Consider the following 27,851-nt stretch of genomic DNA (forward strand, 5'->3'; position numbering starts at 1 on the left):
ATACTTTCATAAACCTTGGTTAATCAAAATGGTAGATGAATCACTGACAGAATTTGTAATACTTAAAAAAAAAAAAGAAGAATTTAATAAATGAATGCAATGCCACTACCATGCACTGGTCATCCTGGCGTGTGAGGGTGACCACCCTTCCTTCCAGGGGCATCTGCTCTTGACAAAGACGCTTAATACTAATGTCTGTGATCTGGGGGAAATCACAGAACGTCTGCCATTCCTGTGAATGATACCAGAGGTAGCTCAGTAAATAACAGAGCGCAAGTCTAATGTACTGTACATACCGCTTAAATGTTTGGAGCCAGTAAGATTTTGAAAGAAGTGTCTTATGCTCACCAAGGCTACATTTATTTGATGAGAAATACAGTAAAAATTGTGATATTGTGAAATATTATTACAATTTAAAATAAATGTTTTCTATTTTAATATATATATATATTGTAAAGTGTGATTTATTCCTGTGATGCAAAGCTGAATTTTCAGCATCATTACTCCAGTCTTCTGTGTCACATGATCCTTCAGAAATCATTCGAATATGATTATTTGCTGCTCAAGAAACATTTCTGATTATTATAAATGTTGAAAACAATTGTGCTACTTAATATTTTTGTAGAAACTAACTGTTACATTTTTCTTTGATTAATACAAAGTTTTTATTCTTTTGTAACATTATAAATGTCTGTAACTCTTCTCCACTTTTGATCAATTTAATGCATCCACATTGAATAAAAGTATAAAATTAAATAAAATTAATTAAAATGAATGAAATAAAATCAAACAAATAATGTAGTTTTACAGATATAGATTTATGAAGAGTTAACAGTCTCTTGTACTTCACTGACTAGTGGAATGTACATTTTTGAAAGCGTGACAATTAGTTTAAATAAGCAAGATCGCATGTTTAATTAATTAAGATTCTCATTTCTTTTTAATGAAGGTAATTTTTCCAATTAAACACTTTTGATATTTACGTAATTATTCATATTTTTACAACCGGTTAACTCTGGTATAGGTGGCGACAAGAGACTGCATTCATGAGTACATTCAGGAACTAATCTATTGGCTTTATGGGGGAGTCATTGAATCATTCACTGAACCGATTTATTCAAAATGTATTCAAAAGGCTGCGTTTATGAGTGACTCAATGAATCATTCACTCAGCAGTTTCGTTCAAAAACACTGATTCGACCCTACTGTGTTTTGTCCATTCAACTGTGGCTTTGTTAGGAACTATTTTCTTTGGTGGAGCAAAAATAGACAAAGTAACTGGCAATATTTTATCTAAAATGTAAGTTACTCAAAATGAACCTCTTGTTTATTGAGCTTTTGTATTAAAACATCATCACACCGGCAGATGTACTATCTAAATATCACCACGGCTATACTCTTCTAGCCTACCTGGCTCTCCGTGGTCTGTATCTGAATCCCTCCCTCTCCAGACACCTGAACGGCTCTGACCCTCTGCTGCTCGCTCTGCTCTAACCATCCAGAGTGATGTAGAGTGAAGCTTTCTGAACCATACGCCGGCTCCAACACACTCAGCTCCATCAGATACTTGAGCTTCAGGTTGCGTTCTCCAGCCGAGCATCTGCCCAGCTTCTTTAGGAAGCGCTTCAGGGTTTTGCGGATCTGATACCTTGCTAGGCGACTCATGCTCTGTATATCTTGTCTGTGAGTCTCTGGGAGGCAGGACTTGTAGCTGGAATACGATTGTTTTTTTACCATGGTTAATGCAGCTTAAACACTTAAATCATGTTGAATGAAGAGGAAAATATCTGCATAGGTCTATCCATCAATTTATTGGAGACTTTCTCCATTTCTCATGTTGTAACATACCTTGTTGTGTTGCAGATCTCACCAAGGCTCTGGTTCCTCTCTTTGGCCATACGCCACAGATCTAGTACTGCCATACCCAAACATTCCTGCTGCAAACTCAAAGCAGGAGAAATCCCGCCACACCCAGACACAAAATCACTGCGGGACTGAAACAGAGAGACAGTAGAGTCAGAGGGGAGTTGAGTCAGCATTTTAATGCCAGCTTTTTTATTATTATTTGAATCATATCAATACATCATCAGGATACAGGCACATAATGTACATTTCACATTCACATATGGTTTTTAAAACAACATTCAATTGCCTTTTGAGAAGGCAATGAAAAATGATTGTGCTATACTGTATACCTGAGCAAAAAGATAATCAATGACGCAGTAGTCCAGCGCAGCACAGATTCGTCCTTTGCTGAGACTAAAGCGGTACGATGCTCTGGACCCTTGACCGAACCAGTTTGAGAAGAAAAATCTTTAACACACAGAGAAAAGCTTTACAATCACACAAACAGATTATCTCTTAACTGTTAACTCTCACTGTTTAATTTATTTAAAATTAAAAGGGAAACCATATAAATAATAACACTGATTGCTAGTGTTTAAGTTTTTATAATTTTATTGTTTATTTGTCAGTTTTATTTTAGTCATTTTATTGCAGTACTTTTATTAAGTTGTTTAAAGTTTTTCATCTGATATTTTTACTTTATTTCAGCTATTTTGATTAGTTAGTTTTAGTTTTAGTACCATAACAACACTGCAAGCAATGGCCAACAATGCATTTCAGTGCATCACAGAAGAATTTTGTCATTTTTTACGTAGACTGTCGATGGAGAAACAGAAATCTCTCAGATTTCATTAAAAATATTCTCATTTGTGTTCTGAAGTTCAAAAGTGAAAAGTTCACACCTGAAAGTCCGCACCAAGGTCCGAACCAAAGTTCATGTTTTGATACATTGTATACATTTGGTTAGTTTTGGTTTGGTTTCACATTGCAATTATGCGAGCGCACTAAAGAACTTTTCATGACGTACTTGCGTCCTGTCGTCATCATCTACATGGCTGCATATTGGTTTGTAAACGGACGTGCGTCTGACGTCAGCGTGTTGTCAATTCGGCGGGTAACTTTGACAAGAATGAATGAACAGACGCATATTATCGTTGCCACTATGCTGTTATTATTACGGCATTACTCCCTCCAGCACCAACTATACTCGACGCTAGTTCAAATTCGCCAAATGAACGTCCTCGTTGTGCAAACAAATCATCGCCGGTAGGACGCAGGACAAATGTGTGCGTGTGTGTGTGCGCGCGCGCGCGCGAATCAGCTGGAAGAAACGCTGTGGGCAGGACTGACAGATCTGCACATAAATATTCTCCTTCAGTTGTTTATGCTACGCGGGAACCACCGGAACTTCCTGTAAATGGTCCGAAAGTCCGAACCATACAGAAAATGCTTTCACACTAGAAACGAACCAAACCTTTGAACAGTTTGATCCGGACCGAGACCACCTCTTTTCGTCGGACCAAATTTCGTCTGTTTGGTCCGGACCGTGGTCCGGGGGAGGTTTCACACCTGTAATTTTGATTCGGACCAAACTGAAAAGTCCGAAAGTCCGGACCAAACAAGGTAGGTGTGAATTGTGAAAGGGCCCTTACATGACGTAAATGATGATAGAATTAAAGGAGACATATCATGCTTTTAAATTGTTCCTTTTTACATATAAATCATACATTTGTAGTCTATATAAAGCGGAACTGCAATGCTTGGGTCTGAATTCTTCATTATTATAGCTCCACAGGCCCCTTTTCTACCCCTTTTCTGATGTGCGTCTGAGAGCAACTCGTTTTGGTGCGGTCTCTTTAAATACAATTGAGACACTTCATACCCCGCCCCCTCTCCAGGTTGCAGAGGTTCAACTCCACCCCGTTCGGCCATTTTTGTAGTTTGATAGCAGAGATACGATTATCTAGCGGCACAGAAACTTTTTATTCACACGTTATTATCAAAATGTCAACAACGGAAGACTTGTCCAGCCAGCCTTACATGTTCGAGCCAGAGTCGGAGCCGGAGCGGGATGAAAATGAAGACGACGAACCTGTAGAACAACGTCTTCATATGGATGTATCGCACTGGTGTGTACTGTATTTACACATGAAACTTTGGTCTTCCGACCTTTTACCACCGTGTCGATTTATTTCGATTAATATGTGCGAGGGAGAGAGAGCAAGACAGCGTCTAGTTTGGAGACGGTGATGTCTTGTTTACACTTTCGCCTGACTCTGAAGAGAGAGAGAGAGCGCGCGCGCGACCGGGTCTCTCTCTCTGCTCGTTCTTTCAGTTAAACATGCGCCCTTGTCACAAGCGCGCCAGTTTATCTACATTAGACGGTGTAATGAAGCGTGTGGGTTACTACATCCAACAACCGAACATTTTAACTTACCCTCTCGTAACTTCTGCATCCTTTAGCTTGGACTACAAAATTGCAGCGAGAAATAAAAATGGCAGATTGCTCGAAGTGTTGGGCCGGAAGTCAATGTCCTTATTTGGCAGTTCTGCTGCAAATACTGTGACGTAATAGTTCAAAAAACGTCATAGATAACAGAAAAATCGGAACAGGTTGAAAAATATGACCAAAACAGAATATAAAGATATCAACGAAAGAACCTGAAGAGAATAATTTCATATTTTCTGTACTTCTAAACACTCCAAATATACAACAAAATGCATTTAAAGGGATACTCCACTTTTTTCGGAAATAAGCTCATTTTACATCTCCCCCAGAGTTAAACAGTTGAGTTTTACCGTTTTAGAATCCATTCAGCCGAACTCCGGTTCTGACGGTACCACTTTTAGCATAGCTTAGCACAGATCATTGATTCTGATTAGTCCAGTAGCATTTCTTTCAAAATGACCAAAAAGTTTCAATATTTTTCCTATTTAAAACTTGACTCTTCTGTAGTTAAACCGTGTACTAAGATCGACGGAAAATGAAAAGTTGCGATTTTCTAGGCTGATATGGCTAGGAACTACTCTCATTCCAGCGTAATAATCAAGGAACTGTGTGTCTGTACCATGGGTGCAGCAGGCGTAATGATATGACGCAGCGCCTGAAAATAGTCCCCAGCTCGGTAACTTCTTCCAACGTGACCGGGACTAAGTTTGTCTAACCTATTAGACCTATTTTCAGGCGCTGCGTCATATCACTACGCCTGCTGCACTTATGGTACAGCCGCACAGTTCCTTGATTATTACGCCGGAATGAGAGTAGTTCCTAGTCATATAGGCTTAGAAAATCGCAACTTTTCATTTTCCGTCGATCTTAGTACACGGTTTAACTACAGAAGAGTCAAGTTTTAAATAGGAAAAATATTGAAACTCTTTGGTCATTTTGAAAGAAATGCTACTGGACTAATCAGAATCAATGATCTGTGCTAAGCTATGCTAAAAGTGGTACCGTCAGACCCGGAGTTCGGCTGAATGGATTCTAAAACGGTAAAACTCAACTGTTTAACTCTGGGGGAGATGTAAAATGAGCATATTTCCGAAAAAAGTGGAGTATCCCTTTAAGGGCTAAAAAAGTGCATTTGGCATGATATGTCCCCTTTAAAACATTTTGGGAGACCTAACCCAGTAACTTAAAGTATGCTCTTCACAGACACTATTGTCTTCTTTGTAACCAAACATTGTTGTTTGTGATGGAAATGACACCACAAATAAGGATGTGTGAACATTGGCATAAATAATTTTCAAACCATAAATATTGACATTTTGGTGTAGTTTTTTTTATGATTATTATTCTTTCATTTTTTTGTATTTTTATGACAACTGTATATCCTACATTAAAATCTGGGTCAGGGAGAAATACCAGATTATATTAAAATAATATAATATTTTCATAACAGGCATTTGCAAATTAAATTTAAATGAATGGCGTGAATAGGCTAGTTAAATAAGGAAACAGCCAAATATTCAGTAAGAGTAAGCTATTTACGTATAAATAAAATATATGATTATTGCAGCAGTTTCTATACCTCACTCTGTAGTGAAGTTTGATGGTCTCTTCACTCTTGAATACATGAGTTGGTGGATACCAGTACGAAAGATCTTCTGATGCCAGAGCAAACAGGTTGTGGAACACAGGAAGAATTCCTAAAAATATAAATATTCAATTCAGGTTATTGTAATATTGTTGGTGCACAACTATTTTAAAATTGAATTCTAAGATTACACATGAGAAGATTATTGCTTAAAGTTTAACTTATGCTTTAGTCATACTGAATCGTCTAAAAAATAAACCTTATAAAGGTTATCATCAGCAACACCTCTGCAACATTTTTTTTTAAAGCTTTGTAGATGTTATAAGGGAAGCAGATAAAAAAGTGAAAAAAGTACCTAAAAACAGAAGCTTTTGACCTTTAAAAAACAGGCATCATTATTAATCATCTTAAACATGTTAAACGTCTCACCGCTGGCTTTTGCAGCGAGCATACACACACTTTCAGCTGTGATGTGTATGGTGGGGATAGTAAAAGTGGTCTCTGAATTTAAGCAGGGGCTGTAGTACAGATGGACCTGCAGGGCAGAGTCACAGCTGGACTTCTGACTGCCGGCCCTTTCGCTCTTCATCAAGGGCACCTCCTCCCCTTCACTCATGGTGTTCTCACCAAAGCAATCTCCTGATTGGACGAAAAGAACTAGAATATTTTTTTTCTCAACAGATGCAGATGTTTATTGACTGTTCTTTCTTTCCAAAACAGTGCATGTAACTCAAATTAGAATGTTATTAAAATAAGACTAATGGTTATTTCTGACATAAAGTTAATTATTCTGATGTTAGAAGCATTAAAAAAAAGTGATAAAATAAGATAAATAAACCCTCATGTTCTGTTTGGGGCTTTTTGAAGCTTTTTCAACTTTTACAAGAATAACATTGTTAAGGTATTAAAGTGCCCCTTTTATGCTTTGTCAAATATTACCTTTCACCCAGTGTAATATAGCTGTTTGTGAATGGTTTTAAAGATCGAAGTACACAACAAATAAAGTTATTGTCTCCTAAAAGAAAGAATCAATTCTGAACTGCCTGTAATGAGTCATCAGCAATTTCAGTCTCACTTTTTTTTACATACATAGCAGCAATGTAACACATTTGCATAATTCCAGCCTATGGTCTTCATTGACTGCCCGCGAACAACGTCTTTGACCCGCCCTCAAACACTGTAGTTGTACAGTAGCCTGGAAGAGTTTGGTTTGTTGTCAACATGAAGAGGCTGTTTTTAGTGATGCGAATTCACGTCATGTACTTCCAAAGGATGGCTCACGCTCAAATTGATAAAAAAAAAAATCTGTCGCCATTGTTTGTATCTCTGTGTATCAAGTGCTAAGGAAGCCTCCAGAACTGAAATTTATATTGTAAATAGATGTTTCGTTTCAGACACACATTGTAAGCGGTAGACCAATTACAACAGACTGGGCTGTCTGACCAATCAGAGCAGAGGAGGCCAATCACAACAGACTGGGCCCTTTGACCAATCACAACAGACTGTGCCCTTTGACTACATTTACATTTAGTCATTTAGCAGACGCTTTTGTCTTTGTCACGGTACCAAAATTTCAGTATTCGGTACCAATACCAGTGTAAATCCACGGTTCTCGGTACCAATTTCGGTACCAAAGCTTAATTTAGATTAAATGGACATATAATAAAATGTATATCGTGTTTTATTTGACTTGACTGTACTTTTTATTTAATCCAAAACTGCGTTCATATTTAATTTTTAAACCTGATAAGAGTTATCCAGCCAAGAATAAGCCTAGAACTGCTTTTCTGACAGACTGATATTGACGACATAAATAGGGATGCACCGATACTGATACCAGTACTCGGGTGTCGGTCCGATACTGTGCTCGTAAAACTAGGCTACCCCGATTCAACCGCACCCGATACCACTTTAGGGTCCGTTCACATATCGCATTTTTTGCGCGTGCAAAATCTTTATTTCAAAGATTTATTTCAAAATAATAAGATTTTTACAAAATAAGATTTTTATCTTTCATAAAAATCTTTATTTTTTAAATCTTTTGTTCAACCAAAACGAGCGCGCATGCCGATCGCCTACATTTGAAATAACGAATTTGCACGCGCAAAAAATGCGCTATGTGAACGGCCCCTTATAGCAACGTGACATATTAGCCTAATCCAAAATATTTCCTTTCTTGCCAACAAATGGATTCAGAGCCATCGCATTAGTAGCGCCGCCGGTCGCCATGTCTCAGTGTTTTTATGAAGAGGACACAACTGTGCACCTTTTGGACAGCGCACAAAGAACCGGATTAATCAGGTGTTGTGCCCAATTTCAACCTCCGCCAAATTATTACCCCCCTAGTATTGGTAGGTTTAGGATTAGTTGTGGGGGAAGGGTTAGGATTAGGGGTGGGGTTAGGATTAGGCAATCAGGTACTGACTTCAATGAGGGGGGTAATAATTTGGCAGGGGGTCGAAATTCGGCACAACACCTGTACTTCGGTACCACCGGTACTTAAGAAAAGCTGGTAACGTACCGGTTTAATTTTTAGTACCGATTTGGTACCGAAGTACCGGGTCTTTTGACAACATTACTTTTGTCCAAAGCGACTTACAATTTTGGACTAAATTAAGCGAGTCATCATGAAGAGGCAAAAACAACGCAAGAAGTGCTCAAAATACGAAGTTCAGGCATTGTTCAGAGTAACACAAGCCCAATAAGGGAGGATTAAAGGAAAAGGAAAGAAATATTTGTTTTATTTTTTATTATGAGGTTAAGTGCTCATAAAACAGAGTAGATCAATCACTACAGACTGGGTCATCTGACCAATCAGAGCAGAGGAGGCCAATCACAACAGACTGGGCCGTCTGACCAATCAAACAGAGTAGGCCAATCACAACAGACTGGGCCGTCTGACCAATCAGAGCAGAGGAGGCCAATCACAACAGACTGGGTCATCTGACCAATCAGAGCAGAGGAGACTAATCACAACAGACTGGGCCATCTTACCAATCAGAGCCGAGTAGACCAATCACAACAGACTGGGCCGTCTGATTGTTTGTCGTAAGTTTTATTGTAAAAATATAGGATATCAACATACATAATGATGTAGTTGTTTATATTTTTAGCTTCATTGCAAGTGTATGACATTTGGTATAGAAATAAACAATGGTAATTAAGTGCTTTTCCTAAAAATGAGAAAGAAAATACAGGGTATTAAAACAGTATGAACTACAAATAAAGTCAGTATGTGAGGCTAAATAGATGTGTTTTAGTCTGAATTAGGTAAGATGTGTGCTTCCATTTCAGTTTCAGCAATCCCTTCACTCGATTGGGATGTTCTCTTTTGTTCTGGGCGGCAAGTGCAGTAACTGTAACATCGGGCATATTTTGTAGTATTAAACACATATTTATACCGACTTCATCAGGCTCAGAAAATTATTTACAAAGAATGGCCTTCTCAGCTGCCATAGTTGCAACTCTTGCGTCATCAGAACAGTGTGTTCAACGCATCACCGTTTCTGTTTAAAAAACGTTGTCTAACGTTTTGCCGGGGCTGAACGCAGCCCTGACTGGGTCATCTGACCAATCAGAGCAGAGGAGACTAATCACAACAGACTGGGCCATCTTACCAATCAGAGCCGAGTAGACCAATCACAACAGACTGGGCCGTCTGACCAATCAAACAGAGTAGGCCAATCACAACAGACTGGGCCGTCTGACCAATCAAACAGAGTAGGCCAATCACAACAGACTGGGCCGTCTGACCAATCAAACAGAGTAGGCCAATCACAACAGACTGGGCCGTCTGCCAATCAGAGCAGAGGAGGCCAATCACAACAGACTGGGCCGTCTGCCAATCAGAGCAGAGTGGGCCAATCACAACAGACTGGGCCGTCTGACCAATCAAACAAAGTAGGCCAATCACAACAGACTGGGCCGTCTGACCAATCAAACAGAGTAGGCCAATCACAACAGACTGGGCCGTCTGCCAATCAGAGCAGAGTGGGCCAATCACAACAGACTGGATCATCTGACCAATCAGAGCAGAGTGGGCCAATCACAACAGACTGGGCCGTCTGACCAATCAGAGCAGAGTGGGCTTGTGGAAAGGAGGGGTTAGAGAGACAGATTTTTTGTCAAAAGAGGTGATGTGCAATGTGATGAGAAAATTGTTTTTTGACCTTGGATGCATGTAAAGGATAATAGGGGCACTTTAAAGTTGACTTTTGCTATATGAATACTGATACTGAACTACTCTTAGGCCTCAGCTATATATATATATATATTTATTTTTTTGTTACCCCAAACTGAAGCAATGTTGCTATTTTTGATAACGGTAACCCTAACCCTGACGTTTTAGAGAAGTGGCCTAACCTTTTGGCATTTAGCAATACCTTTATTATCATATTAAATATTACCATATTAAAAGGTGAATTTGAAAGGCCAGATTTGCAATTATTATTATTATTTTTAGACACAAATCATTAGGGTCTTCAAGATCCCAAACATAAATACAATTAAGCCCATTTTAAGAGAACTTGAGGCCTATAAAGTTGACGTTGACATTGTACTGTAAAGCAGTGGATTATTGTTAACACCAGTTCTTGGAACCATGGTGGTCATACCCATGTTAGAAGTGAGCTCATCGTTTCTCAAGTTGACGATCTGTACTTTCCGTAACAAACTAATTCATGGGTGTTTTCCAAGAGTTTTACCATATTAAGCCACAAACAGTAAAAGGATTTGATATATATTAAGGATTTTAAGTTAAGGTTAGGTAAAACAAGTTTGGTTTGGTTTTGATAATGTTATTTGCTGTTAAATATTATAGTTATACATCCTTATACAAAAATACATCTATTCATTGTCCAATAACACAATAACAATAAAACATACAAGCAAACATGATACAACGCCACACTCAAAAAAACATATATTTCATTGGTAGTCACATGACTTCCACTGGCATACTCTTTGAAATGGTAAAGTTACAAGTTGTTTTTCCATATTACGATTCTAATAAAGACAACTAAGAGGTGTTACCTTATTTAAGAAGAAACATTGATGATTTATTCATGTTGATGTGATGAGCTGCGTAAATATAACTCGGCCTTCGCTGTTGTGAGTCTCTGGTGGGAGGGATCAAATGAGAGACTCGTTTCCGGCAAGAGACAAACCGCAAACGCACCTCATTTCCTGACTGCTTTAGCAAGATCGACACCACTTGGTGTTTCTTTACTGGTCGGCCTCATCTGACATCTCGGTTTCTAGACCTGTGATCAGGCTATAAATTGACAACAGTTCCCCCCCCCTGCAAATTATGAAGTTAAAAAAAAGTGTATTTATGAGGGTGTTTGCTGGAGCTGATGGGGTTGTTGCTTTCTTTGCGTGGGAAGACTGAAACTGTGGTTTCCTCTTTCTCTGCTAGTGAGCCGCGGGTTTGTTATTTCCGCCTGCAGAGAAAAACTGTAGGTTTTCTTCCTTTTGGCCTGATACAACCCAGTGGCTTATGAAACTTTAATTTAAACTATTTTGATCAGAAAGTACGTGCACCTGATAGTAGTGTTGACATTTCAATTTATTGTGAATGTGCATTATTCTACAGCTCATCTCTGTGATACTAGACTACTAACAAATAATACATATTCAAAATATGCATGAATTATATAACCAACATCATTCAATACATAAACACTGAAACAGTTTCATCTTGATTCTGGTGACTTAGGGCTTTTTAGGACTTCTATATACTTTTCTAGGTCTAGGACCCTGATCTTAGAAATGCTGAGGAACTAATATCCCATTAATGAGCCTTGTTTTATAGGTTTAGACAGACAAATAATATTCCTATCTGCCAAAAAACAAATGAAATGCATTATTCTCATTGTAGGTAGTATGGTGTAGTTAAAATCTATAGTAGCATGGTCAATAAAATGGATCTTTATAGTGCGTAACAACTTAGGCTACATATTCTTTTAATTAATTCACACTAATAATCATTCATACTTTTCAGATAGTTATTGGATCATAGTGATATATCTCATTTAAAAGCATTCTGTTGAACAAATTAAACAAATTTCAAATGACTTTTGTGTGCATGCTTATGCTCTCTTTTCTTCTAAACTTGGCTAGGAATGAAAGTGAACTGACAAACAGGTGCGATGCAGGTGTGTGATGAACAGAAACGTATTGTGCGTGATTTTGTACTATGAAAGAAAGCACTATTGTTATACAGATCAAAGAATCATCCTTTGAATCAGGTGGTGACGGTCAGGTATTCAGTAATGCCAATCAAAAAGGAAGATAACCAAATCAGTATGGCTTTGACATATTTGATATGCAAGACTGTACAGAGTGTACCTAGCATGATGTTAAATAGTAAAGCTTGAAACCTGACTTTTAAAGCGGGTCCTGCACCTGTCTAAACTTCATCTTTGTTCAGTAAAACAACTTGTTTATCAGCTGTGGCAAATAGTTCTTTTGAACTGAGAAGGATTTCGTTGGGATTGTGTGCTGTAGTTTCATTCTGTAGAGACAAGAATAATTTCAGCAGTGTTGGTATTGTTAACTAAAACTATTACAAATTGTTTTCGTTAGCAGAAATAAAATGAAAACCATCTAACTTACCAAGTTATGACAGGACACATCGCAGGTTTTTTGTTCCAAGTTCCACCGTAATAAACCAGGACTGATAGAATCCTTCTTGGTGGGTCCTGCAGTAATTCAGCACATATTCATTTGAAGGTAAAATAACATCTGTTGATATTTTCATTTGTTTTAATTATTAAAGCGTTAGGTCACCCAGAAATGAAAATTCTGTCATCATTTAGGCCTCACCCTCATGTCGTTCCAGACCCTTAAGGCTTTCTTTCATCTTCAAAACGCAAATGAAGATGTTTTTTTTTACTGAGCGATTTCTGTCCCTCCATTGACAGCCACTCAACTACTATGTTGATCGCTTCAAAAAGTTCATAAAGAGATCGTAAAACTAATCCATATGAATTGAGCGGTTTAGTCCAAATGTTCTGAAGAGACTCAATCGCTTGATTGAATTTAGTCTTTTATTCACATCTAAACATTGATCAGCGAACATAAACAGAAGCTCAACCATAATGCTTGATGCGTGAGAACAAACCATTTTGTTCATATGGATTCGTTTTACAATCTCTTTATTAACTTTTTGAAGTGTCAGTTGCGTTGCAATCGCTCAGATTTCATTAAAAAGATTTGTGTTCCAAAGATGAACGAAAGTCTTACGGGTTTGGAACAAGACGGGGCTGAGTAATTAATGACAGAATTTTCATTTTTGGGTGAACTAACCCTTTAACAATACTGTGAATTTCTCTCACCTGTAATGTAGCTAACCACCACACCTACTAGCATGACTGCACTAGTTGACAGGGCTCCGAAGTACAGGTATGATATTGAATAGATATTTTGAAAGCTGCATGAATTTAGTTGGAAAAAGAAAACTTAGCTCTTGTGCTATTTCTCACAAGTAATTCAAGTCACAGAGCAGTGAAATACAATGCAATTATGGTTAATATAAAATGTGATATAAAATTCTAGAATCTTACCCATAATCCCGGGGGACTGATGATAACAAGATAGATGATTTAGTGACTGCTGTGGTGCTGTTGAGTGTTGCATTAGTTGCTAGACAGTGATCAGCACTAGTGGGTAAAACACCCATTATTTGTGGTGTAGGAGGATAAATTGTGCTTCCAACAGCAAGCCATAGAGAAAGACAAAAACCCACAGCCACACCTGAGAAAACCCCCTATAGTGTGAGAAATAAATATGACATGGCTATTCATCGAGTGGAGGGCTAGAATAATATATGGTGTACACAACAGTGATGTTTATGGAGCCTTACCGGTTTATTTGTGGCTGGAACAAACATGCCCAGCACAAACGCTCCCAGAAGTGGACCATTCACTACACCCATGACTGTGAACGAACCCTGAGGTTATTAGAGTTAAAAAAGAACGCTGGTTAGAGCACAGACACATAGACTGAAATACAGCCTGATTAAAATCACAGTTATTCCAGCAGTTCACACCTGAAGGACTCCCCAGTCCAGCAGGGAGGAAAGCGCAGCCATTGTAATGCAGCCAAGGCCGTACAACAGAGCTGTTTTACACATGCAAACAAACAATAATAACATTAGTTGACACTATAGTTATATTTCTAAACATTATCATGTTGATACCGTCATGCTTTCTTAGTTAAATAAGTGCTGTATAAAAATCTCACCAATAATCACCAACATTAAATTTGAATTAAGATGGAATTAAATGTAAATGTATTTTTATGACAATTAAGATATATACTATTAAAGGCAGCAAATAAATACAAACATTATATAGTTAATTCATTTTATAATAATTGATATAATATAACATTAAATAAATATAATATTAGAATTATGTAAATATAATATAACATTATAAAATATATTCAAATAATCTTTTTTTTTTCCCTTCATTTCAAATAAATACATATCAGCATATATTATAGGCAGCAAACAAATTCAAATTATATAATACAAATACAAATGATATATATAATGTTATATAACATTACACTATATATATATATATATGTATGACTCTATGTTTACTTGCACCACAGGAAAGAATAAGAAGTGGCTTTTGACCCTACATAATGACTTGGAGAGCAAGAGTTGTTTTCTCTGTGAAACAGTGATTAGCCACGGCTTCATTACATCCTCCATAGTAACAGCTGCCATTGCGTTAATGCTGGTAGAGACAGTACTGTGGAAAAAGAAGCAGGTGGTTTATTCCGTTGGTATCAGTAATCAACACCTCACTGAAGATAGTTTCAACCACCTTAAAGTTCCACTGTAGGCACAGGCTAGAAAAAGACCCGGGAAGCCTGGATGATTACGGAAAATGTCCAAAACCAAGTACGGCATGTACTGTGAAAATAAAGATAAAGACAGATTTTTGGTTTAAAATTGAATAGTGATTAGTAGGATACAGTGGGTACAGTTAATTCTGTTCATGCATGTATTCACTTACCTGGTCAGGTGCAGATATTCTGCCAGTCTTCAGCGGGTCACAGTTGGAGTATAAAGCAAACATCACAATCCCACAGGTGGCTGCACTGCTCACAATCAGACACAGACCCACCTGATTTACCAGCAGCGCCCTGCAGAACAAGACTGACACTCAGTGGATCTCTATCTCAGTGAGCAGTAGCAGAAAATACTGTATGTGAGTTACTCAACAATCATTATTAGGAGAAATTGAATGCCAAACAAAACTAAATTTAGTAAACTGAACTGAAGAGGTTATTTTAGACAGATTTGACTCATTTATTCTCTCACAGTTGGGCTTGTTTCTCAGTCCTGCATGATATGTAACGCTGTACTTGGGCCTGATTGGCTCCATACATGGATAACCAGACCATTGTGCCGCCCACTGTGAAACTCCAGAACGAGTACCGCCTCTGAGGGTCTATGGCAAAACTGTAACACAGAGAGGGAATGAGCAATTCAACACTAAATAAACATTTCAAAACATTTACTGTTCATACTCATTAAAATTGATGCGGGATCCATTGTTGGCAATCTCTAAAACTCTGGCAGGCCCTCCTGCCAATAAAGTGCCCTGAACGAAGACTGCAATGAACCCAGAGAGCATGACTACAATCTGAAAAACATCTGTCCAGATTACAGCCTTTATACCACCCTGCAGGAAAACGGAAACACGTTACGTTCACAAACAAACATGTACACACTCATGCAACTGTTTTACTAATTTTTACTAATTAATCATATACAAATATACAGGCCAAAAGTGATATCCAGACTAGGAAAATTGACATCTTCACCCTTTAAAACAAATATCCCCTCCGGACATCACTTTTGGCGACTACAGTATACACAATTTATGAGAAATATTTGGTCACATTAAAAGAGTCAAAATAGTCCACAAATAAAGCAATAAAGACTGGACATCAGTATTTGTATTATTCAAATCAGGCAAGATTTCACAACACTGGCCTACCACTGTTGTGTAAAATGTGCAGATGAGTCCAGTTGAGAAAAGAGACGCCCACATATTTAGGCCTGTGGCTTGATTCAGAAAAGAAGAAAAGGTTGATAAGAATAAGGGCGAAATCATATATGGGATCCACTGATGGATTTGCAATGACTCACACATACAATGGACACATGAAGCTAAGAAATCAGTTTATTTCTCTTACCCTGATTCAAGATGACTGCAGGAGCAAAGATCACTATTCCAGTGTAGAGAAGCTACAGGAAGAACACAATATCAGCATTATGTATCCTTTAGACACAAACCTAAAACTAAAATAAACACATTATTATTATTATTTTTAATACATATTTTGTGCAAACTAAATATTGGAATTAAAAGTATACATATACGATTCAAGGCTTTATCGATCAGCATTCTACATTTTAATTTCAGGGTACTGCTTTAATAGTATTAAAAATAGTATTATATATAATTTTTTATGATTATATGAATTCATCTTACTGTGGCTACAATGAACTGCAAACTTCCCAAGAGCTGCATCCCTCTCCCAAACCTCATTCCTAAATACTGACAAGTACATTTCACACACACACACACACATGAAAAAACACTGCAGTCCAAAAGTATGTACATGCTTGTTAGGGGAACATACTAAATATAGAAAATTAAAAGCATCAAAACTTGGGAAAATGCCTTTTAATTAGAAAAAAAAGCTAAATATAAGGAATTTCACTAGTGGCCTCAAATCTTTAGACTCCACTGTTTAGTACATGTGTCTTTTTATCACATACTACAGAGAAATTACTCATCCTCACATTCTTTGTGAAATCCATGGAATTCAATGTGACTCATATGCAATTCATATATATATATAGAGAGAGAGAGAGAGAGAGAGAGAGAGCATATTGCAAAACTACTAAAGAAATAAATGGACAAAAACCAAACCTGATGTGCGCTGGTGATTTTGAGACGATAAAACACAGGAACGAACACAACTGCAGTAATGAGGGAGTTGAGGGCTTGTCCCAGGCACATATAGAGGAACTTAAAGCCATATAAATATGCCTCAGATGGCACGCCGAGCACCTGGACAGCTGACATAAAGCTGGCACAGAGCGACAGTCCAACCGGCACAGCAGAGAAACCCCTGCCCCCTGTGAAGAAGTTGTCCACATTCGAGCGACCCTGGCTGTCTCTCAGAGACTGGAATAGCCCGATGGCCACCGAAACCCCCAGCATAGCAGCAAATACTACATAGTCCACCAAACAGAAGCCCAAGTTGTCTGAGTCCGAAGCCATAGTGCTCTCTGTTTAGACTCTGCCAGAGCCTAAATGAGTAGAGTCCTTCTCTTCAAGAGACTGTCAGCTGTAACAACAAACTCAGAAATCACAATGCATTCTTAATCGACTCCCTGTTATGTTCTTTTGACTTTCAGAGGTTAGGGCTCACGCAGTGCAAAGTGTCATTTAAGGTAAAAGCTGCTTGAGTTTTTATTTTTTACACACTATTTAAATATTTCAAAAACAACTTACCTTTGACCAAAACCATGCAAAATGAGTTTATGAGTGTATGAAAAGACCAAATTCCACAGGCCAGCATGTACAGTAATCAACTCATACAGGATAGAAAAAAGTATTGGTTTAAAGATATGTTCACTATCACTGACCAGTGTGGAAAGTGAATGAGCATTCTTTCAAATAGAGGTGGATTTATTTGTCTGGCCTGATAATTTGGATAATCGAGGGCAGTCTGATGGGAGGGGAATTAGGAATTAATGTACCGGTAATATGTGGAGGGAGGAGTATGTTGTGATTGACAGCAGAGTCATTTGACACCACCGATTCTTTCCTTAATTTTTGTTTGAATCTTAAAAAAAATTCTTTGCTATGAAAGTCATGATTTAAGATTTTGATTAATCTGACAGATTTAATAAGCACTGAACAAAAAGAAACAAAATGTACCTATTGCTTTTTTGGACATGGACATGTGATTCCATCACATTCTTTGTCATACTATACCATGTAAATACAATTATGAATGGGAATATTAAACATGTTAAGCAAAGTACCATGATGTGGTATTGTTTATAAGGATGCACAGTGTTTAGCAGGATTTAAAAACATCTATTCTGAATGAGTTCTTTTCCTTTCTTGTTTTTATTTTTTATATAAGTCTAAGATCACATTGAAAATCAGGTATTTTCCCTTGGAAAATAAACAGAAAGTTGTATATAAAAACCCAACATGAAATAGGTATAGAAATATTTTAGATTTTGGACTGGTCACTAATCAAATAAATATGTAAAACTGACCATGTAAACTCTTTTGTACATTTTCTTGATTCCACTGAAGCACAAGACGCTGTTTTATTTTCAAATCATGCTGAATAACAAGTCCTGAATGAAATACAAAAATCCTGAAATTCAAATAAAGCTTGTTATAGGCCCTGCTCATTATAACTAGGATTTATTTCTATAAAATGTTTTAAAAGTAAAATATGTTAAAAAGCAATTGTATTGTTAATAATATATATATATATAAATGAATTCATATCAAATTAGATAAGAATGGAAAGTACAATGAGAATAACAGCTAGCCTGCGCAAAGCAATAATTTGATATCCATAAAATCGAAGACTTTCTCATGACTTTGTTTTGGACCCCACTGTTTACTGGTTAAGGAGCAATTAGACTACTAACAGAGTGACTCTGGATGTAGTCGTGTAGTAGCACACGTATTTCGATTTTTCTGTACCTGTTGACTAAAACGGACCACAACAAGCTTAGCGTTCGCTGTTTACCGTAAGCGTGTAACAGTTAGCGGACTGACCGTCGAGCCTCCAGAGGGCGCTAAATGAACCGCTTCAACTGTAGCGCAGCGGCTTGAGAAGAAGAGCGAACATCATCCCGGTGTAGGAAAAGGTTGGTGCTGTTACATTATATATTAGATTCGGTGCCTGAAAATGAATCCGATTAATAAAATGAGATGTTTTAAACGTCCCCGTCTAGATCTGCTTTCATTGTTCAGCGGACAGTGTCTGATACAAGCTTGTACATGAATACTATCACTCTCTGAAACCAGAGTGATTAGCAAAGATGCTAACGAGAAGGTTTCTGAAAAGAAAAAAAGTACAATTCAAATGTTCCTAAAGTTCCAGAATTTTCCCTTTGCGACACTCTATTTTAGGAAATTAGAGAATTAAATCCTCTAGCCACGAGACATGTCAGATGATACGTGTGCTGTCAGAACATAAAAAAACCGAGCAGGTGTAAGATTTATGATAAAGTTAATTAACGTTATATATATATATATATACATACATACACACACAGTGCTGCTAAATGTATATCATAATATATATCAAATAAATCATAATATCTATCATAATAATTATAATATATATATCGCAAATAACATTAGAATAAAGTCTAGCCTATAAGGTAATTAAGAAAAAGTGGATGCATATTTTACCGTCTACCTTGTTAATCTCCTTCTCTTTTGGAAGTGCTGTAAACAAAATATTTGGAGTTTAACACTGCCTAGTTAATACCAGATTATGTTAAAGGGTTCACCCAAAAATTTAAATTGTGTAATCATTTACTTAACTTACCCTCAAGTTGTTCCAAATCTGTATGAGTTTCTTTGTTATGTTGAACACAAAAAAAAGATTGACGAATTTTGGTAACCAGACAGTTGATGGTAGCCATTGACTTACATAGTAGGAACAAATAAATACTATAGAAGTCAATAGCTACCGGCAACTGTGGTTACCAAAAAGGGCCTTCAAAAATCCCTTATTTTATTTTATTTTATTGAGGTCTGTGCTTTACTGTGAAATGTATGAGATGCACAGAACAGATGCACAAAACCGAATAGAGAGCCCAATAACAACTGGTCCTAAATAAATACTATCGATTCAGCCTCAGGTCATGATTGCCATGTGTTTAGTTTTCAGTCTTTCTCTCATTAGTATGTTTATACACTACACATTAATGCCCTTTGTGATCTCAGCACATACAGTATTCTACCACTTTTAACTGGTCATCATCTCTACCTTTTTTAACTGGTCATCATCTCTACCTTATCTCCGCAGGGAAGTCCCAGGAATGCCGAAGAAATTCCAGGGTGAGAATTCCAAATCGGCCACAGCGAGAGCCAGGAAGGCCGAGGCCAAAGCCGTCGCTGATGCACAGAAACAGAAGGATCTGGAGGATGCGCTCTGGCAAGATAACGACAAACATGTCATGAAGAAAGAGCAGAGGAAGGTAGGACTGATTTTTTTTTTTTTTGGTTTAACAACTTATGTCCTCCAAATCAGGAGATGCAGGCTCCCCACGGGTCCTTGAAATCCTTGAAAGTTTGTGAATCTGAAAAAAAAAAAAGTGTCAGAGCCCTGGAAAGTAAAAAAAAAAAAAAAAAAATCATGCCTAGATATAGGTCCTTGACCATTTATTTTGTGCAAGAAGTTTTCTGGAAAAAAATTCCATATTCCCTCTGGTCCGCTAATGTGTTATTTCGCCAACACTTGGTGGCCTATGCATACTAGCTTGCTTTATTTACGTTAGTTACGCGCATTTACGCGTTATGTTGAGTGTTTCCCGCGTGAGGTTCTTTGTGTTGTACGTTGCCATGATGTTCACGTGCGCAAAACTGTAACAATGTATCTTTCAAGGTAACACTATGTAACCTTGCTCTCACTTGAAATGTGTCCCCACTCCCCACATTAAGTCCTTGAATTTAAGGGTATTGGACCTGGAAAGTCCTTGAAAGGTCTTTGAATTTGAAGTTAACCAAGGTGTGGGAACCCTGGAAATGTGATCTGCTTTGGTATTGTTTGAAATCTACCATTACTGTGATTAGATTTTTGTCACATCCACACCTAATTGGAAGGACATTCTATGAAATGCGTGCATACAGACAGAGTGTAGAATAAACACAAGGTGGCAGTAAAGATTGTTTACTGTTCCTCCAATCCACTTAAAGGGATAGTTCACCCAAGAATTCTAAATTCTGTTATTACTCACCCTCATGTCGTTCCAAACCCGTAAGACTTTAGTTCATCTTTGGAACACAAATGAAGATCTTGTTGATGAAATCGGAGCTATTTCTGTCCCTCCAGCTATGCAACTACCACTTTGACGCTTCAAAAAGTTCATAAAGAGATTGTAAAACTATCCATATAAATTGAGCGGTTTAGTCAAAATTTTCTCGAGGCTCGATCGCTTTATAATGATGAACAGATTTCAATTAGACTTTTATTCACATTTAAACATTGATGATCAGCGAATATAAACAGAAGCTTCTTGCGGAAGCTCAAACGTGCTGCTCAACATGAGAATGAACCTCATTGGTTCTCGCACGTCAAGCAAACATGCTTAAGCTTCCGTTTACCACAAATGATGTGTGCGTTGATGAATGTTTATATGTGAATAAAAGCCTAAATTCAATCTGTTGTTCATCATATAAAGCGATCGAGTCTCCTCTTCAGAAAATTTGGACTAAACTGCTGGATTCATATGGATTAGTTTTACGATATCTTTATTAACTTTTTGAAGAGTCAAAGTGGTAGTTGCTTTGCTGTCAACGGAGGGACAGAAATCTCTCAGATTTCATCAAAAAGATGAATGATGAATTTGTGTTCTGAAGATGAACAAAAGTCTTATGGGTTTGGAATAACATGAGGGTGCGTAATTAATGACAGAATTTTCATTTTTGTGTGAACTAACCCTTTAAATTGTTCGACAGTGAAATAGTTTGTCTTAATCAATGCAGTCAGTAGTACCTGGATAGAGATTGCTATCCATTAGAAGCCACAGGAAAATGATGTCACGACGATAGTTGGCTGATGGCACCACACAATTACGAACATCTTAAACTGTGAAAAATATTAGTCCATTTCACACTTTTGAATTCTTCAGAATGAAAATAGTCACTGTGAAAATATTTATTATTTGCCATTTATACACTACCATACAAAAGTTTGAGGTCGATGAGATTTTTAAATGTTTTAAATAAAAGACTCTTATGCTCAGGCTGCATTTTGATTTAAATACAGTGAAAACTGTAATATTTTGAAATATTATTACAATTTAAAACATAAAAAAAATAAAAAAATCCTGTGATTGCAAAGCTGAATATTTAGCATAATTACTCCAGTCTTCAGTTTCACATGATCCTTCAGAAATCATTTTAATATGATGATTTGGTGCTTAAGAAACATTTCAGTTGTGGTGCTACTTAATATTTTTGTAGAAACCATGATAAAAAAAAATTCAAGATTCTAAGAATAGAAAATATATATATATTTTTTACATTATAAATGTCATTACCGTCACTTTTGATCAAGTTATTGCATCCTTGCTGAATAAAAATATTAATTCAACAACAAAAATGACGAAAAATTTTGATAGGTGGTGTATGAAAAAAAACCCTACACCTTCAAGATGCTTTTAATGGTCCAGTATAGTTATAGCAACTACCAGCTGGAGCTAACTACCCATGCTAACCACCAAAACGTTGGCCCCTTTTGTCCTAATTGTCTTTATGATATTGAAATGTTTTTTGAGTTCTGTACTGAATGCACAGAAAATTGATTCCCACCGTGCCCATGTTTTCCATGTTATGTTGTCTAACATTCCCGTCATTGGCTGCTAATCTTGTATCTAAATGACACAGCTGTCTTCCTCGCTAAAGCTGCAGACATATGAGTCTGAGTAGCACACAATAGATTAATACATTGCAAGTCAGGTTTAGGGTTGCTCAGGAAATGAGGTCCCCACGAATAAAATGAAAGACGAAGCCTACTGGGTTAAAGTTACACCATCACAGAAGCTCTGATATCCTCTATCAATTATGCCGCATATTGATGAGTGTTTGTTATCAGTAATTGAGCATGATTTTGAGGCCTGGGTGAGGTCTATGCGCGGATGTTGTGACTGATATGCAGTGATTGTTTGGTTATTATGTCTCCAAAGCAATTTTTTATGCCATGTTAAGTGTCAGCAAACCAGATTGCAAGTGATCCACGTCAACACATGTAACATGTTTATAGCAGGGGTGTAAAACTCGGTTCTTTGAGGGTCACAGCCTAAAGAGTTTAAAGTGTGTTAAGCGTTCACGTCCTCGTAGAACTCGTAATTACAAATTTTCTGAGAGCTCCTACTTGTGACCACGTGACCACTGTACCACCTGACCGCTTCAGATTTATTTAGCATTGATAGTGTTGCCATAGAAACACATAATTCCCAGTCCACGGACGCAAACAGCTTCAAGTAGAACGTCATGTGTTGTCGTCATGAAATTACAGTATTTACAACATGGCATGAACGCAGCACAAGTTCCAACCCTGCTCCAACACACATACCTGTAGTTTTCAAATGAGCCTGAAGGACTTGATTAGCTGGATCAGGTGAATTTAATTAGGGTTGAAAGGCTGTTGTAACACATGCATAATCTTAAATCAGTATTTCACCCAAAAAAATTAGGTCAGTACTATGCAATGCAGCTTGCAAATGTGTTAAAGGGATAGTTCACCCAAAAAAGAAAATGTTCAGTCACCATTTACTCACCTGTATGTTTTTCTCTTTTTCTGTGGAATACAAAAGGTGATATTTAGAAAAATGCCTTAGTTTTTTCTCCAATGTTGTTTTGGACCCCATTGATTTTCATTATATGGAAACAAACAGTTTAAATATCTTCAAGAATATCTGTTCTGCAGAAAGAAAGAAAGCCATACAGGTTTGGAATGGCATAAAATTGAGTAAATAATGCCAGAATAATTTCATTTTTGGGTGAACTATCCCTTTAACACATTCGCAAGCTGCATTGCATCGGATTGACGCAGTTCTCAAATTAATTTGTTAAATATTTTTGGAAACAAGCTTATAGCAAAGTGCCATATAAATTTAAATCCTGTTTACCTATTTTGATATGTTTTTTGGGCTGATATAGATGAAGTATTTTAATTATTAGAAGATATTTCGGTAGTCTAAATATTTGAAAAGCAGCCTTTGCTGGCCTTCGGTGCCTTTTCTCCCTTCCCGGCTCTCTCCTGCCTCTATTTCATACATTATTTAGCCAGTGTTGGCATATGTAGTGAGAGTCAGCAATACTGGCATGATGTGCCAGTCTACTTGGTAAGGCACTCTGGTTAGGAGCTCCTCACACCCTGTTCCTTTCCTCCTGTTTCCTCCCATCTCTGCCATCTGATCCCCGGCGTCCTATCAGACCCACGCTGCTGTTATCCCACTGCAGCCATTCTGCTAATTATACCCCATGTCACTGGGACCGCTTTGTGTGTTCGGGAAAGCTCACCTGCACTGGAAACACACTGATTTATCCTTTACATATTCTAAAGATCAGCCGGGTTTGGTGACTATAATTTATCACCAGTAGATATGTGAGAATGTCAAGAGAGAGGAACGTATCTTGGTTTGTTCTTAAGCGCGGCCTGCCGTGCGTCTTATCTGTGTCATGCGAATGACATTTCAGCCTCTGTTCGGCATCTGAAGGTGTCATCTCATTATGCGTATCTCCTTACTGTTGTGTCACCATTTCTGGGGATGTTATCAACAAGAAGGTGGCTGGTGGTTAGGATGTGGACAGTTAAGACCATGTCGGAACCTAGTAACCATTACTTACAGCCGCGCTGACACAGAGTGACTCTGAGCGGGCAGGAGGCATCTCTAATTTCTTTACTCTGCTCTGCAGTTTACACTTACATTTGCTTAATGACCGTCAGGCTGCCTTGATAACATCGGTCCTGTTGTAATTTAAAAGAGTGTGTGTGTGCGTGTGTGTGTATAGGATGATAAGGAGAAGAAGCGTTTGGAGGCTCTGGAGAGGAAGAGAGAAAAGCAAAGGCTCCTTGAGGAAGAAGATGCCAAGATAAAGGGTAAACAGACAAAAGAAGCCCCCAGTAAAGTGACTCGAGCTCAGATCGAGGAGACCCTACAAAAAGGCCAAAATGTTAAGGAAACCAAGGAAAAAGGTAAGGCCAAATCCAATCCAATAACTCTGCTCCAAAACGTACTGTGCTTCCTATGTAGGCAACATCCTAAACATCATGAAACCTCATAAGTGACTGATTTCCAGTGCTGTACATAGCGTGTGTCACACAAAAGGCCCGCTATATTGTATGGGAGATTTGACACACATTGACTTCAGTGGAGTTTTACATTTGAATGTTGATGAACCAAAACCATGACATTCTAATAAACATAAAAAAACACAAATTAGGTAAAATATCATTATTTATTTTTTACATACATTTAATACCATGGGTTATTGTTTTAATGTTTTTTGTCACACTATATTATTCCAATCATCCATGAAGGAAACCCTGACAAGTTAAAGTCACTATGAAACTGAAGTTGCAACAGATCTTTTCTTCTGTATCGTGTCATGAATCAGAGTGAAGCGGATTATGGAAAGGAAAGAAAAAAGTAGAGCAGGGACCCAGTGGTTGATGATTGGATGGAGGCAGATCTGAATATGAGCTTGCTTGTAGAAAGGGGCGGGGTTTAAGCGGACTACAGTAAATGATTGGAGAAGTCCGACATGCATCAACAGCCTTTCGCTTTTACCAGAAAAGCAAAAAGAGTAATTTGACCTGGTGAATTGTTCACATTAAGATCAATAACATTACATTGGTAAAATAAATAGGGTGTATTATCATTTTATGCTGACATTAGCCCTATTTATATTCACACTACAAAATAAACTGGATTGCTTGTCAAAATTCTTACCCGGACTGTTCACATCGAGTGCACAGGCCTCTGAGCAAAGTGTGCACACCTAATCGACAGCCACGTGTTGCACTTATTTTTGTGTGTCTATATTGTTTAATTGTTGGAATTGACATTTTCAGATCGTTTAGTCTAATGTGTCCTTTCAAATCTACAGAGAAAAGCCACTTGGAGATGCCACTTGAGGAGAACATCAATCGGATAATTCCAGAAGAAGGCACGGTGGAGGCCCGAACCATAGAGGATGCCATCGCAGTTCTCAGGTATCATGCTCTCTGGAGAAATACATTTTTAGAGTTCTCTCTTATTCTACAAACATAATGCAAATATGTATAAAAAAATAAACATTTGTTAGAGTCACAATTCCCATATTTTTTGCTGTTGTCACAGGGTCCCTGTGGGTTCTTAAAAAGTCTTAAAATGTCTTAAATTCAGTTAAAAAGTTTTAAATATATTAAAAGTGCCCTAGTGAAAAAACCTATACCAAAATGTACTTTAGTTATCCAGAAATAGTGTTGAGGTTCAACTAAAGATATACTTTAGTACATTAAGTACAAAATTAGTTGTTCCAATTTTGCAGACTTTAAGTATACCAAAAGTTCAATTGCAGGGTTTTTATATTAAGTACGTAATATGTAAATGTATTTGTAGTATACTTAGCATAAAATAAATGTATTTCAAATATATTTTAGTATATTTATTTTTCACTAGGGTAGGCAATTTTCAGAGCGGCTAGCAATAGCAAGCTAGCTTTGAAAGCATAAGATCCCAAAGCCATGCCTCTTTTAAAACACATGAACGTAACAACGCACAGTCGCACACAGGCAGAGTCTGCAAAGCGTCACAAGAGACGGTGTCTCTTAAATTACCTCATGCGTCAAAGCACATAACATAAAGGTGACCTGTACCACCTGACTGCTGCAGATTCATTTTGCCGTTGATAGTGTTGCTTTTGAAACGCACAAATTCGAGTCACAAACCGCTCCGAGTATAATGTTACGAGTTTCCATCTCTTCCAAATTACAGTAGTTATAGCATAAACACAGCAAAAGCTCATTGTTTTGGTTCAGGAGGAACAGTATAAGGTGGCTGCTGTTGCTCGTATGCCTAACTCTGCATAACCTTGCACGTTCGTACATTTCAGAACATTTTATGGTCCTACACCTTCCACAGACGATATATAAATATTAATACATTTAGACCATTTAACTTAGTGATTGCTATCAGGATGTGAAGAGACTTTCAACCAGCATTACAAAAAAATTATTCTGGAACAAATCGCCTACCCTGCCTTTAAATGTACAACAAAAGGCTTAATTATCATTTTAAGAGCTCTTGAATTTGAGGATGGAGATTAGGAATCATGACACAGCCTAATGTGATTAAACTTCAGAAGGTATGATTTAATTAATAACTGAGTTCAAAGTTCAAAATGCGGCACTGTTGCGCGTTCTACAGGCTTGTGGTTTCAGAGCAGTTCGCGATCAATTAATGCCGCACATTTATAAGGGAATGCATATGATTTAATGTTGATGATTTATAACAGTTGTTACTTTATGGTTTGTAGATGGTTGTAAGAATGCGTATTGTATCTCCCTCAACTTTTTGAATAAGCAGCTGGAAGTAGGGAAGCATATACATTTCAAAATAAGAGTCACAGTATATTTCAGGCTTGTTTATAATTAAAAGTCCCACATTATACATACAATTTTTCTGGTTATTGTTCTGATTTTGGTTGCACAATAAACTATATCTGGCATTTACTTTAACGTAAGCTATCGTGGCTTCTCTCTGGGCCGCCCTGTCACAGGAAGGAAAGACTTTTAAACATAATTTAACACATTCAGGATATATATTTTACCAGTATGAACACAATAATCTGTGCATTGCCTTTCTTTAAAGCTAGATTCCATTCTACTTTGGTTCATGCCTCTGTTTTTTCTGTTTTTCAGCACTAAGGAAGACCTGGATCGACACCCTGAGCGCCGTATGAAAGCCGCCTACGCTGCATTTGAAGAAGAAAATATGGCACGCCTTAAAATGGAGAACCCCAATATGCGACTTTCCCAGCTAAAACAGCAGCTCAAGAAGGAGTGGACGAAGTCTCCGGAAAACCCCCTCAACCAACGCGTGGCCTCCTACAACTCTAAGTAAACCAACACAATGGCACTTAAAGACTGACCCTCGACGCAGATCCTAATGAATAC

At 37.6% G+C, this 27,851-nt stretch overlaps 3 protein-coding genes across 5 annotated transcripts in view; 1 reads left to right on the forward strand and 2 right to left on the reverse strand.

Moving 5' to 3' along the window:
- jak3 (Janus kinase 3 (a protein tyrosine kinase, leukocyte)) overlaps positions 1 to 11,038 on the reverse strand; it is a 33,151-nt gene extending 22,113 nt beyond the window's left edge. For both annotated transcript variants that reach the window (XM_084388764.1, XM_084388763.1), the window contains exons 1-7: positions 10,911 to 11,038; positions 6,309 to 6,518; positions 5,874 to 5,991; positions 2,196 to 2,313; positions 1,849 to 1,994; positions 1,411 to 1,711; positions 110 to 232 (exon numbers count right to left, since the gene is read on the reverse strand). In XM_084388764.1, the coding sequence (XP_084244890.1) occupies positions 110 to 232; positions 1,411 to 1,711; positions 1,849 to 1,994; positions 2,196 to 2,313; positions 5,874 to 5,991; positions 6,309 to 6,495 (993 nt within the window). In that variant the 5' untranslated portion in view covers positions 6,496 to 6,518; positions 10,911 to 11,038. The remainder of the gene's footprint in view (positions 1 to 109; positions 233 to 1,410; positions 1,712 to 1,848; positions 1,995 to 2,195; positions 2,314 to 5,873; positions 5,992 to 6,308; positions 6,519 to 10,910) is intronic.
- Positions 11,039 to 11,428: 390 nt separating this feature from the next.
- Positions 11,429 to 19,404, reverse strand: slc5a5 (solute carrier family 5 member 5). 2 transcript variants are annotated; one of them, XM_084388765.1, is made up of 16 exons: positions 19,377 to 19,404; positions 16,844 to 17,264; positions 16,400 to 16,465; positions 16,101 to 16,152; positions 15,902 to 15,969; positions 15,429 to 15,583; positions 15,220 to 15,360; positions 14,912 to 15,041; positions 14,720 to 14,808; positions 14,532 to 14,644; positions 13,930 to 14,000; positions 13,744 to 13,830; positions 13,445 to 13,647; positions 13,217 to 13,311; positions 12,495 to 12,580; positions 11,429 to 12,393 (listed from the first exon to the last, which is right to left on the reverse strand). In XM_084388765.1, exons 2-16 carry the CDS (start codon positions 17,195 to 17,197, stop codon positions 12,289 to 12,291), a joined length of 1,815 nt encoding a protein of 604 aa, XP_084244891.1. In that variant the 5' UTR covers positions 17,198 to 17,264; positions 19,377 to 19,404; the 3' UTR covers positions 11,429 to 12,288. The 2 variants fall into 2 exon arrangements, with proteins under 2 accessions (XP_084244891.1, XP_084244892.1); XM_084388766.1 differs by lacking the exon at positions 19,377 to 19,404 and adding an exon at positions 17,432 to 17,618.
- ccdc124 (coiled-coil domain containing 124) lies at positions 18,700 to 27,830 on the forward strand. Its single transcript, XM_084388767.1, has 5 exons — positions 18,700 to 18,819; positions 19,992 to 20,163; positions 24,704 to 24,887; positions 25,802 to 25,907; positions 27,597 to 27,830. The coding sequence occupies exons 2-5, from the start codon at positions 20,005 to 20,007 to the stop codon at positions 27,796 to 27,798; spliced, it is 651 nt and encodes a 216-aa protein (XP_084244893.1). The 5' UTR covers positions 18,700 to 18,819; positions 19,992 to 20,004; the 3' UTR covers positions 27,799 to 27,830.
- The last annotated feature ends 21 nt before the right edge of the window (positions 27,831 to 27,851 follow it).

The sequence above is a fragment of the Rutilus rutilus genome (genome assembly GCF_951802725.1).
Source record: "Rutilus rutilus genome assembly, chromosome: 19".
NCBI classification, from domain to species: domain Eukaryota; kingdom Metazoa; phylum Chordata; class Actinopteri; order Cypriniformes; family Leuciscidae; genus Rutilus; species Rutilus rutilus.

Coding starts and splice junctions, on each gene's coding strand:
- ccdc124 (XM_084388767.1), top strand. CDS start 20,005: ATGCCGAAGAAATTCCAGGGTGAGAATTCCAAATCGGCCACAGCGAGA. Junction 20,164..24,703: donor TGAAGAAAGAGCAGAGGAAG/GTAGGACTGATT, acceptor GTGTGTGTATAG/GATGATAAGGAGAAGAAGCG. Junction 24,888..25,801: donor TAAGGAAACCAAGGAAAAAG/GTAAGGCCAAAT, acceptor TCAAATCTACAG/AGAAAAGCCACTTGGAGATG.
- slc5a5 (XM_084388765.1), bottom strand. CDS start 17,197: ATGGCTTCGGACTCAGACAACTTGGGCTTCTGTTTGGTGGACTATGTA. Junction 16,153..16,399: donor TGCAGTTCATTGTAGCCACA/GTAAGATGAATT, acceptor TTCTTCCTGTAG/CTTCTCTACACTGGAATAGT. Junction 13,831..13,929: donor TGGACTGGGGAGTCCTTCAG/GTGTGAACTGCT, acceptor TAATAACCTCAG/GGTTCGTTCACAGTCATGGG.